Below are 12,546 nucleotides of genomic sequence, written 5' to 3' on the forward strand. Positions count from 1 at the left end.
ACTGGAAGAAGATAGTGGTTTGGCTAAAGCACAGAGCTGGGAACCAGAGAATTACTGTTTTTTTTTCCCCAGTACTACCACAGACTTCTCATGTAACCCTGAGCAAGTGATTTAGGCTAAAGCTTTCAAATTGGGGTACTCACATTTAAACACTTAAATCCATATTTAGACACCTAAAAATTGTTGTGATTTTCAGAGTTGTTGAACCCTCCCAGCTCCCACTGACGTCAGGGTTCTCTATGTGTCTGAAAAAGCAGACCACAATTTTAGGTACCTACAAACATGCCTAATTTAGGGAGCCACCCAGGTTTGAAAAGCATAGCCTGACTACAGGATATCTGCACCACAGCCAAAAAAATAACTCATGCCCTACTGCCTCCCAGTTCTGTGCCTTAACAACAGACACTACCCTCTCCTCCTAGTTCCTTAACTCAAAGTTGTATTCCATGCACTCATATATGCCTTTTACTATGGAAAGAAAAATCTGTTGAATTGGCAAAGTGACCTAATAGGTTTTCTTTGCCATCTGTAGTTCTACAAAAATTCATATCCTTTTAGCACTACACAGTTAGGAACCACAATCTAGCTTCTTAAGGCTCATTTGCTATCTGTGATGCAAGACTTCTTCCCCCGTTCATATTGGACTAGTTATTGTTGGAGATACCTACTGTCAGATGGCAAAGTGTAAAGCCTACCCAATCTTTCAATAACATATCCTTTTCCATCAGGCATTTTCCTGAGGGGTAGATGGAACCATAGCCATTTCCAAGGGGTATAAAGGATTATTTAAAAACATATTGTAAATAATTGTGAAAAAAGTCCTATTTTCTGTGTGTGAAAATAAAAGTTCAAACTTGCCAATAAGTAAATCATGCCTGACTCCAAGACATTCTCCCTCCATCCTCCATGATTTCTATGGCTTTGCAAGAGATTTTGGTTTTTAATGTGGTATTCATAGTTTGTATGCTTTTTCTTTAGCACAATATTCATGATCGCATGTTTAGGGAGCATAGGCTCAAATGAAGACCCTTTAACTACTTCCAAACAGTAAATCATAGCTATCAAGAATTATGGGAAAATATGCCTTCTTGGAAGATAATTGAAGCTGACTTTCTCTCTCAGTAACAGGATTTACCCCCCCCCCCCGCAAAAAAGAAGTAATTGTGGCACCTTAGAGACTAACAAATTTATTTGAGTATTATGGGACCTTGTTCGCACCACTATAGTAAAGCATGTATCAGCATTTTCATTATAAACCCCAATTTTCACAGGTCTATTTCTCCACTGAAAAAAATCACTCCTGATTAAAACTTGGCACACAAACTCTCCTTGTGGGGATGATTCCTCCCTCCCCACTTATATCTGTCTAAAAATTAAACTGGGCTGGACATTTTTAAATTAAGTGACAATAGAAATGTATCTCTTTGGACTATTTGTTGAGATTTGCACCTATAAGGCAAATGCTGGTTCAGCTGACAAGTGATCAAGCCATACAATGTCTAAGAGCTTTTGGTGCCTTTACCAAAAAAAAAAAAAAAAAAAAAAAAGGTGACATGGAATTTCTGAAGTCATTAAAACTCCTGTTCATAAGGATTACCAGCGGCACCATCATGCTTTGGCAAGCCCCAAAGTGACCTTACATTAAGCCCAATCTTGTAACTACTCCACATACACACAAAGTTTGCACTGAAATTTTCCTGCAGAAACACCACAGATTTATATTTCAGGATTTATAACTTCAGAGCCTGAATCAATGGCTAAACTCCCACTGACTTCAATGACAGCAGAATCAGGTACTCTCTGTTTTCCTCAAAGCTTTTATTTTCCACACCTCCACATTCCCTTCCCTGGAAAGCTGCCCCAACTCTTCACTTAGGATCTGTCTACACAACCAAATTTGCAAAGCCACAGGGATGTTGCTATACTATAATGCCCTATTTTGTTTCTGAGTAACAGCCGTGTTAGTCTGTTTCTGCTGAAGGGACCTAGCCATATTACAGAACCATGATAAAGCCCTGTATATCCTGTATAGTCCAAGGCCAAACTTTTCAAAAGAGGGCACTGATTTTGCATGCTTCAAGTGGTTAGAAATTATTCAGGGCAGTGGTTCTCAACTAGGGGTCCAGGGCCCCCGGGGGGCCACAAGCAGGTTTCAGGAGGGCCACCAAGCAGGGCCAGTGTTAGACTTGCTGGAGCCCAGGGTAGAAAGCCGAAGCCCAGGGCCCTAAGTCCTGCCCCCTAGGACTAAAGGAGAAGCCTGAGCAACTTAGTGTCGCAGGGCTCCCATGGCATGCGGCCCCACACAATTGCCTTGCTTGCTACCCCCTAATGCCAGCCCTGGCTTTTACATGCAGAAAACTAGTTGTTGTGGCACAGGTGGGCCATGGAGTTTTTATAGCATGTTGGGGGGGGGGGGGAGCAGAAGGAAAAAGGCTCAGAACCCCTAATTCAGGGAATGTTAAAAATCAGAATTACCATAAGGGTGATCTCTGGAATGTGCATTTTAATGTACATTACAGATTTTCTAAACACATCTGTACATAACAGTGGGTCACAACAGCATTAACCAAGAATACAATATTTCTGGGGCCTCATTTGCAGAAGTGCTGAGAAGCGTAACTTCTGCTGAAGTCAAGGGGAGCTGTGGTGCTCTGAAAAGCAGGCCACTGACTTGCACAGCAAACCTGCACGGGGTGGACTTCCTTACAAAGAAAGGAAAACCTTCTAGTAACACCCTGAACTGCAACATTCCTGTATGATCATGAAATTTATGTAAATAATTTTTTATTTTTATTTTTAAAACGTATGTGGTGGGAACTGTTCCAGTGATTTTTTTTTTCAGAATAGTTTCACAGTAATCAAAGGATAGGTATAATAATTGGGAAGTACATTTTGCACACGGCAGTCCTTCGCAACAGCCTGATTCTTATAATAATCCCCTTCACTATAAATCGTGCTGCCCTCTACCCCAGTATAAGGAGGGTAAGGATGGTCTCCTAGGGAACTGACCTGGCGCTGGGAGCCAACACACCTGATTTCCATTACACCACTGTGGAGCTGGACTAGCCCCAGGGGAGTTGCTCTGGATTTGCACTGGCATCGTTTAGGTCAGAATTTGGCCCCAGGGGTCGATGCCCGACCGTCACCGACTTGCTGCGTGAGTCTGGGGCAGCAGTCTCGCTTTTTTTTTCTTAATAATCTGCGCTAGACCCCACAGGATGGGGGGTGGGGGGAAGGGGGGGGTGACGTGTCATCACCCCTCGCTGTCCCCTGGCCTGCAGCCCCAGGCCTGGCAGGAGTTGCCTCCTCGGGGGTCTGGTGTGGGTGTCCCCGTGTGCAGGTGGCTAGCTCCCCCCACCCGTTTCAATTCGGGTGCAGCGGAGGGCAGGGGGCTCCCCGCAGCCCCACTACCAGGGACGGTCCGTTATTACCCACGTCGCCGGGAACGACCTGCACCGCCACCGGAGAGCCCGCTGCACGGCCGGGGCTCGCTCCTAAGCCCGCCGGGGCCAGCAGGAGCCTTGGGGCTTTGGACCGGGCCCGCTCAGCGGCTCCGGCCGGGCACGGCAGCGTCCCACCAGGGAACAACGCGACGCCCCGGCGGGCCACCCCAACCGACCTCGCCGCGCGCTCACCCCACACTGCGCGGGTCCCGACAGCTGCGGCGGGAGGGGCCGGGGCGCTCCTCCCTCCCGCGGTGGGCGGGGCGTCGGAGCTGGGATTGGCTCGCGGAGCCGTCACTCGCCTGCCCCCTTCTCTCTCTCTCTCCTCATTCCCCATCCCGCGTCTATTTCCTCCCCGCCCGGCGGGGCGATGGCGAGGGCAGTCCTAGTCTAGCGCTGACGTCACCCTGTCTGCCTGCCTCAGACGCCCCTTTCCATAGGAAACTTGAATCTCCTTGGACTTGAATGAGGAGGAGCGAAGGGGGCGGGGGGGGAGAGGGGAAGCCGCTCGGAGCCTGCCTGGGCAGGAGCGAGAGCGAAACAAAGTCGCGAGTCTGTTTCACTCAGCCCTGAGCAAACTTCCCGGGCCGGCGGGGGGGAGGGGAGGGAAGGGACGCGAGCTGAGCCGAGCCCGGCTCGGGTCTCCTTCTCTTTCCGTCGGGGGGCTGCCGCCGTAGTCGTTCGCCGTGCCCTCTCCCTCCCTCCCTCCCTCCCCAGCCCCCAGGAGGAGCCCGGCTTGATGTGGTGCTGCCCGGCGAGCTCGGCTGCCTTCCCGTTCTTCGCTCGCCCCTTTTTTTAAATGTATCACTTGATGGGTGTGAACAGCACAGCCGCAGCCACACAGCCCAATGTCTCCTGCACATGCAACTGCAAGCGGTCTTTGTTCCAGACTATGGAGATCAGTAAGTACTTGCTCCTTCTCGCTCACCGCTGTCTCCCCGCCCGCTCAACTTTCACAGATGTGTGTGTATATATGTATTTGTCCGTCCCGTCCCCCCACCCCTCCACTCCCAGCCCGGACGGATCGCTTTGTATGGTTAGAAATACAAAAATGTTAAGCGTGTTTGCTGCTCCCCGGTCCTGGCTGGCAGGCTCCGAGCTCCGGAGTCTTTCCCCCGCTGCCTCTCGGAGAGGGGAAAAGTTGTTGGGGTGGTTTTTTTTTAATTTCTTTTAAAAATAAACACCTTGTTTAATTCTCTCTTGCCCCGCCCCGCCCGGTACACCTTTTCTCGTAACGCACCGCAAAGGAGCGAGTCGCGGTGATGACCTCTTGGCTCTGCGTGTGTGACTTGTGTGTTTTAATCCGATTTCAGCCCTCTCCTGCCTTTCTCCCTCCCCCAATTCTCTTACTTCCTTCTCCTCCACCCTCAAAAGTTGCTGTGTATATACAGGATGATCAGATGTCCCGATTTTATAGGGACAGTCCCGACTTTGGGGGCTTTTTCTTATATAGGCACCTATTACCTCCCCCACACACACACACACGCCCTGTCCCGATTTTTTTACACTTGCTGTCTGGTCACACTGTGTATATGTGGGAATCAGTTACATTTGGAAAGATCTGCATGTCTGTAAGGAACGAACTCTCTCCTCTCCCCAGGGCACTTTATGGGGGCCTTTCAGTTGCACATGGAGTCGCTGTATGGGAGACCGGGCAGACTTCTGTGCATTCTGCTGTGTGGTACTAACAGGGAGGGTTTGCTGCCAGGTCAGTGTTCCTGGGGTGGCAGCGGGAGAGGAAAGGTCTGTATCTGGGAAAGGGTGAGTTCTAGTCCGTTTCAGCTGGCTGCTTCTCTTAGCTTTGTCTCTGCCTGCGCCCCAAGGCAGACGGGGAAACAGACTGCGAGGGCTATTTAAAGCACAGGCAGAGTCTCAGCGTTAGGCTGGCGGATCCAGCAGCTCCAGGCGTCCTTTCCTCCGCCAGTCCATCCCTCTTGTTTTATTACAACGCTTCACCCCTGTAATTCCCCTGACACCCCAGGTATCCCTCACTGTGATTCTCTCTTTTCCTGCGCTTTCCCCCACCCCATGGAGCTATTATATTCTCAATAGTCTCCCCCCTCCATTCCCCATTTAGATTTTGCAAAGAGCAGGATTTGGGGGAGTGCAGTATTAGCTCCATTCTTGGTTGTTCCGTTGTCTGTTCCCAAAGGGTGCATTTGAGATCATGTGGCTGTGATAGGGAGATTGTGCGGGTCCCACTAACCTTCTGTACTAATTCCAGCTTTGAAGTGTACAGTCAGCTGTTATTATATGTCTTGATTTTAGGATGATGAATCAGTGAAGTTGCAGAAAGATGTCTGTGTTTTTCTCCTTTCTTTTCTCTCCCCCTACCCAAGACGATAACAATGGTGTAGTAGTAGCATTAAGTGGTCTCATCAATTTGTGTGTGTGTGTGTGTGTGTGCGCGCTGGGGGGGGGAGATACACATGTACATCCAGCAATCTAGAATTTGTGACTATAAATAGTAATCGCTAGGTCTGAGAAGTAGATTAAGACAGTGTCTAGCCTGCAGGGTGGTTAAATAAGTCAAAGTTTTCCTGCCTGTCTGAAGGGGAAGAGGGCCTGGCTAATAAGCTGTATTGTTAGACAGACTGTGAAACCAAATACAAAAAAGCTTGGATCTGTTCACAAAGGTCTGAATACCTAAGGGGTAACTGCAGGGGCTAAACAACTTGTAGAGATGTTGCTGAAGGGACAGAGTGAAGTAAAAACCATCAGGCCATAGAATTCAGCCCTTTTCTTAGTCTTTCTGCTCCAATTTTTTTTGATCTGCAGACATTCTAAATATGTGTCGCATCCTAAATAAACTATTTAACATGAATGCGTTGATGTGTAGACACCCATGTATGATCATGATCACACTTGACTCATTAGCCAGTTTAACATATGCTGTTGCCACACGTTGGGCTGAGTGTTTTCTCCAGGAAGACTCTGCCTGGTATTTAAACATCACAAGTACTATACAAAAGGTAAAAATAACAAAAGACCATGGCCTTCTCCATTCTGGGTGCTGTCAAGCAGTCTTGGTGTCTTGGCTTTGGTGAGCAGAATACAAACCTCCTAGACACAGCACTTTTCCCCCTCACCCTCCACTCCCCCCCCCCCCAATGATGTTAAAGTTTTTGCTGGGAAAGCAATGTCAGGTTCTGCCTGTCAAAAACTTCTCCTAATTAAAGATAAGTAAGTCCATTGAAATGATAGAATAGCTCCTTCATTTAAAAATAATTGTTGCTATTTTAATGGCTTTTCCATGCTAGCCCTGATCTTTCATCTGTTGCTGTTTAGGATTTAGAATATTTATGAGACACAGCATCCTCACATTAATAAAACCTAGCCATATTAATGCGGTTTTGTTATAAAGCTATGCAAAGAATTTACTTGATTAGGAGGACAAAACTGCATTTAATGCTACCTCCACATATAATTTTGAGTAGTTTGTACAATGGACAATTATGATCATCCATCTTCTCCCACTCAGCATATATATATGAAATAAATCCTTTTCAAATTCATCATTTTTTATTTAGGTCCTTCCCCTCAGCTAAGAATATAAACATAAACGTAATGATATTTTGGCTGACACTGAGGCAGTTTGGTTAATTTAGTTGTCTGCTCTTCCAAATAGACAACATTTCTCTCCCTTCTGATGAAGTGATGCTCAGGAGATTTTGACCCATAAGGTTAGTGTTGTCAACACTTTAACAGATAAATCTTGCTTTTAGGTATCTTAATTAGCCACTATATTAAAATTATATGTATGCATGTAGTTATTTGGAGGTTAGAGGGCTACACACAGAAATGGAGCAAATATTTGGAAAACTAGTTTTTTGTTTTTAAATCCATAAAAATGGAGTAGCAGTGGGAGTTTTGTCGAACCAAATATCTCCAGTTTTGTGTTTGCCAATCTGCCTTTTGAAAATAGACAGTATTGAGCTGAGATAGAAAGCGAGCTATGTTTTGGTGTGAGGGGTTTTAGTTTCGGGGACGGGGGTGTTTTTGTAGTTTTTTGTTATTGTTGTTTGAGAAGTTGATTGGCTTTTCTAGCTATTATTTTTAAATGTATTGTCTGGAAACTGAATCTTGTCACAGTATCTCAGCCTGTGTGGTTTTTCTACATCTAGAAGGCCAGATTCTGATCTGATTTACACCCTGTGCAACGCTATTCGAGTTAGGGCAGAATCTGAACCTGGGTGTGTTGCTGCATTGAGTGAAAAATAGAAATTTGGGGCACAGACTTGCCCTCACTTACGCTCAGGCAACCCTATTGGGCCAAATTAGTTCCTGGTGTAAGGAGGTGAAAGTAAATTGAGCTGTGCCCATCGATGCCAGCAGGGAATTTTGCCCATTGTCTTCATTGGGGTTGCGGTACTGTCCATTTTCAGATTTTTCTCCAGTTTCTGAAAGACTCAGCAGCAGACAGGACAGCATTGGGCCCTTAGGCTTTTGGATGGTCAGATTCCTGCATTCCCTGCACATCTTGGGCTGACTCGGATTGTTTGAATTTTGAAAAATCTATTGGCATTCACATGCTGGGCACTAAAACGTGTTCATCTTGAATTTTAAAATAAACCATGCCCTTTGTACGGTATGCACCTTTAATCTTGATTTAATCTCATTCGTGTTCAGACAAAACTAAGCTGGATTTGCCTGATTTTATTAACACTACCAGTACTGAATAGACCATTATTCTTTTTTGACTTTAACAGACCATGTTAGGTATGCATACCAATGATACTATATAAATACATAATAAAGATATGGCTCTCTTTTATGCCAACCAGTGAATGAATGTAAATTATTTCTCTATCCCACAGCATAATGAATCTGAGGAACTTTTTATTTTTTTTAAAACTAGGTCAGATCAAGGCAGTGATGATGTAAAAAGTAGCATATTAAAAGAAATAGCATCTGCACAGTTTGTCTTTTGAAGAAAAAGTCTCTCCTACAGTCAGACTCATGGCATGAGTTTCTTTTTGGAACCGTTTGGGCTGCTTTTGAATCTTATTCGTTGATTATTATTTTTTTTAGAGATACTGTCCATTTTCAGATTCAGGTTCTGAAAGACTCAGCAACATGACAGATGCCAGTCACTGATGTTGCTACTGCCTGTGTGCAACCCCAGGAAGAATTAAGAAAATGTAACTGTTTTTTTGCACAATCGCTTTCATTAAGATGGAAGCAGTTTTGCTAGAAGCTTGTATGTCAGACTGTTACACTGCTTAGCTCCTCTACCAAACAGTGTCTTTCTAACACTGCACCCTTTTCCTGTGCTGTCAGTCAATCAGCACTGTGATCCTGATCCAAAACCCACTGAAGTGGATGGAAGCCTTTTCAACGACTTCATTGGGCTTTGGATCTGACCCATAACAGTTTATTTTGCAGTAGGTTACTTTAAATTGCTGGCAAATAGCTAATTTCTGTGAGGCCAGAGTTGTTACCTTGCTGTGTAAAACGGGACTAGCTACACGAACGCTGCTCCTGGCCTGGATTTAATAGAAAAGACAGAGTTGTGCCTCCACCGGACTGATTATTAGCAGAGTTTTTCACTGGCTATTTGACTTATCTTTTTAAAATAACTATTTTAACTGGTCCTAAAAGCGGTCAACTTTGTAGCTGTAAATATAGTGTAGGAATGCAGCAGGAACGTAGCATAACTGCAAACTCTTTTTAATTTAACCCTCTCTCTATAAGTAGGTAAGCTGTGAAATTGACTCAACAATGTTTCGGTGCAGTCTTTAGTCCATATGACAAGCATGAGTATTTAGACAGATTAAAGCAGGTGGCATCTGTTGGTGGCACTCTGGGATTAGGATTGCAAAGGGGTTTTTTTGGGTTTCTTTTGCCCTTTTTTTTTTTTTTTTTTTAATGCCACGTTCCAAAGTCTTGACTACTGTAGTGACTAAAGAGAGTCCTCTGAGGGTATGTCTACACAACCCAGTTACAGCGCAGCTGCGGCAGCGCTGTGACATGGGCAGTGTAGACACGCTTTATCGCCAGGGGAGAGCTCTCCTGGCGATTAAAAAAAAAAAAAAAATCCCATCCTGAACAAGTGGTGGTAGCTTTATTGCCGGAAGCCATGTCTATACTGCCGCTTTTCAGCGCTAAAACGTTTGTCGCTCGGGGTGTGCTTTTTTCATACCCCTGAAGGACAAACGTTTTAGCACTGAAAGTAGCAGTGTAGACACAACCTGACTTGCTGTAGTGCCAGTACTCTGTGCCACGTTAAACCAGACAGACGTCTTCTCTATGGCCCTAATCAATCAGGCTGGGTGAAGGAGATCAGGGGTGATTTAAGTGTTGGCTGAGTCTGTAAATAACTAATTATTCAGCTGACTAAACAAATCAGTGCTGCGCCCTTCATTGAATAGCTCGCTTTCCTGCTTGCTAAAAACAGCAAAACTGTTTTTATTCAGTTCAGTGTTCTCCATGGACGAGTCTTGTGACTGCCCAGTTTGTCCAGCACTAGAGTCATTTGCACTGGTAATGGGTTTCTTGTGGATGCCAAGCTGAACTCTGCAGGGTTATTTTAGACCAAAAAGGTGGTCTGAGGAAGTTAGGCGGCCACGACCAAAGAATGCTTCTGCGCTTTCCTAGAACTTCAACATGCTAGCGTGATGCAGGTGAAAAACACTAATGACTTCAGTGGGAATGCTTAAGGGGTAAGGTGCTATTATTATTCACAGTGAGTAAGGAGCTGGTCGGTTTTCTTTTACTGATGTTAACCAAAATATTCTGGAGATTTATTATTATTATTTATTAAAGTAGTTAAAATATTTTTTAAGGAAATGAGAACATTCTCCTGACATCCTTACAGCTGGAAAGCAGACATTATACACAAATTTTAAAAGTGGCTTAGATTGCTGGTTTTAAACCATTCTGAGTTGACCATCTGAGTGGATTTCTTTCTGAAGGTAGAACTTTTAAATCTTTGCATTCTTGAGTTCAATAACCAAATACAGATGACTCACCCTAGTATCATGTCTCCTTTCCGCCCCCAAACTATTTCTTTTCAAATGTGTGTCATCATTGACATCCCATGTCAATGGCAGCACTTGACCTGTTGCCCTCTGTTAACTGAAAGAATCTGAGTTACTAAAATATTGACTTTTTCTGTCACACAATATAGTTTTTGACTAAAGTTTTCATAAACAAGACCAGTACATGTCAGCGAATGGCCCATAAACAGCACAGGTCTGCTACCAGCTTTTTAAAAAGCTGTTGTCTCTTTACACAAAGCCTACTTTGTTGCTGAAATCTCAGTTTGATATGTACAAACCCAAGTCAGGAGAGTTCTGCCTCTCTTTGGTTGTGTCTTCATTGGAGGGAGGGGGGAAGGATATTTTTACAAAGATAGCCATCTCCTGTAAAATCCAAGAGCCGGCAAGGAACAGGTTGTAGCTACTTTAAGGAAAGAACTACCAGTGCTTTGTCTCCACTGGGATTTTACATAGGTATCTCGAGCTAGCTCTGTGTTAAAACTTCTTTTTTTTTTCAGTGAAGATATAAATATAATTTACTTTTCTCTCCCTACTGTGCCTAGATATCACAGGGGTCTTAAAATGATGATTTATTATGTGCCCCAGGACAATGACTTCAATCTTTGTGCTTTATTCCCTTCATTCAGTGTTGATTATAAAAGAAATGGAGGAAGAACAAGTATCAAGTACATTTAAAAGAAAGAGAGTCAGACTTTTTTCTTCTTCTTCTGTGCTGTACTCCATGTCCTGATACCACAAGGTGGGTCAAAGTCAGGTGGCATGCATTGGAAGGGGGGCACCTGAATTCATGTATAATGCAAAGCACTGACATGATACAGCTAACTCTTCTTTTTGGTCGATATCGTGGTAGACTTAGGAGAATATTTGACACGATAAGTTTTGTTACTCTGTGTCATGGAGGTGTGTGTTACTCACCGAATAAGACTTTTTAAAATTATTTTTAGGTGTACTGAAATTATATGAGGTTCTCGAATACGAATAATTGGGGTGCCTGATGGATGTTGTAGAAATGCATCTGATAAATAGCTAGATTAAGTAGGGACTGAGGCTTTCTCCACATTTTTCAATATTGTAAAAAAGAATTTAGCCTGACTCTCCTGATTTTCTTTGAAAATGTAAGGAGTAGGTGCCTTAAAGAAGAAAGTTCTCCTTTTAAATTATTATTGTTTTTCTTTTCTTTGCTCTCCAAACATGCTAAAATTCAAAAATCTTTTGGTCAGAGAGCTGGCAGGCTCAATGGAATCCCCGAATGAATTTGAAAACCCAAATTATAAATGGATAGAAAAGGCCTTTCCAAGGGAACCACGTAAATATATAGTGACTCTCATAGTAACTGTGATGATCTAGATTTTTTTCCCATGCGGTAAACAGTTGTACAGTCGCAGGTGTTGGTCTTGTTTCAGTTTAATATTACCAGTTATAATTTAGTAACTCTAATCAGCTAATGGGCTATTTACTTGTAATGGTCTTTAAATAAAAACCATCTTTCAATGAAGAACATTTGCTTTTTATAAAGAAATGGCATGTGTGGCCATTTCTAATCCAGTACTTTAAGTTCTTTGGTTTAGATGGTTACAATATGTCTGTTATCAGCAGTATTTATTTTGCCTTGTTACTAGCAACTCCTGGCATGGAAGGCATACAAGTAGAGATATACAAGGGGCCCTCTGATGCATTATGTATATTCTCTGTTCACATGGGTATATTCCTAAACAAACATGCAAGAAAGGGGCCATTAATGTTAATGGGAGTTGTATGCAAGCACTAAGACCAAGATCCAGAGGGGGAATGTGCCAGTTTGTCCATTAGAGTCAGGGGCTAGGGGGAATGCCTCTGTGACTAAATTGCTGGGTGATCTTGGTCGAGTCATTTGGGGCAGATCCTCCTCTGGTGTAAATGGTGATAGCTCCACTGAGGTGAATGGAGCTATGATCGTTTACACCAGCCGAGGATCTGTTCCTTGGAATCAAATCCCTGTCTCATTGATGTCAATGAAAGGTGAAATCCTGGCCCAACTGAAGTCAATGGGAGTCTTTCCACTGATTTGAGTGGAGCCAGGATTTCATCTCAAGACTCCATTGAACTTCAGTGAGACCAGGATT

General features: G+C 44.0%; 1 protein-coding gene across 3 annotated transcripts in view; it reads left to right on the forward strand.

The window, feature by feature from the left end:
* Positions 1–4,143: 4,143 nt before the first annotated feature.
* Positions 4,144–12,546, forward strand: part of PMEPA1 (prostate transmembrane protein, androgen induced 1) — a 63,263-nt gene continuing 54,860 nt past the window's right edge. Inside the window, exons 1-2 of one of the 3 annotated variants that reach the window (XM_074969794.1) lie at positions 4,221–4,345; positions 11,071–11,183. Coding sequence is in view for 2 of the 3 variants with exons in the window: in XM_074969793.1 (XP_074825894.1) it covers positions 4,243–4,345 (103 nt within the window). In the remaining variant the exon portion in view is untranslated. Of the gene's footprint in view, positions 4,346–11,070; positions 11,184–12,546 lie in introns of all 3 variants that reach the window. The other 2 variants (XM_074969793.1, XM_074969792.1) reach the window with 2 other exon arrangements.

Source organism: Natator depressus, chromosome 13 (genome assembly GCF_965152275.1).
Source record: "Natator depressus isolate rNatDep1 chromosome 13, rNatDep2.hap1, whole genome shotgun sequence".
Lineage (NCBI taxonomy): Eukaryota > Metazoa > Chordata > Testudines > Cheloniidae > Natator > Natator depressus.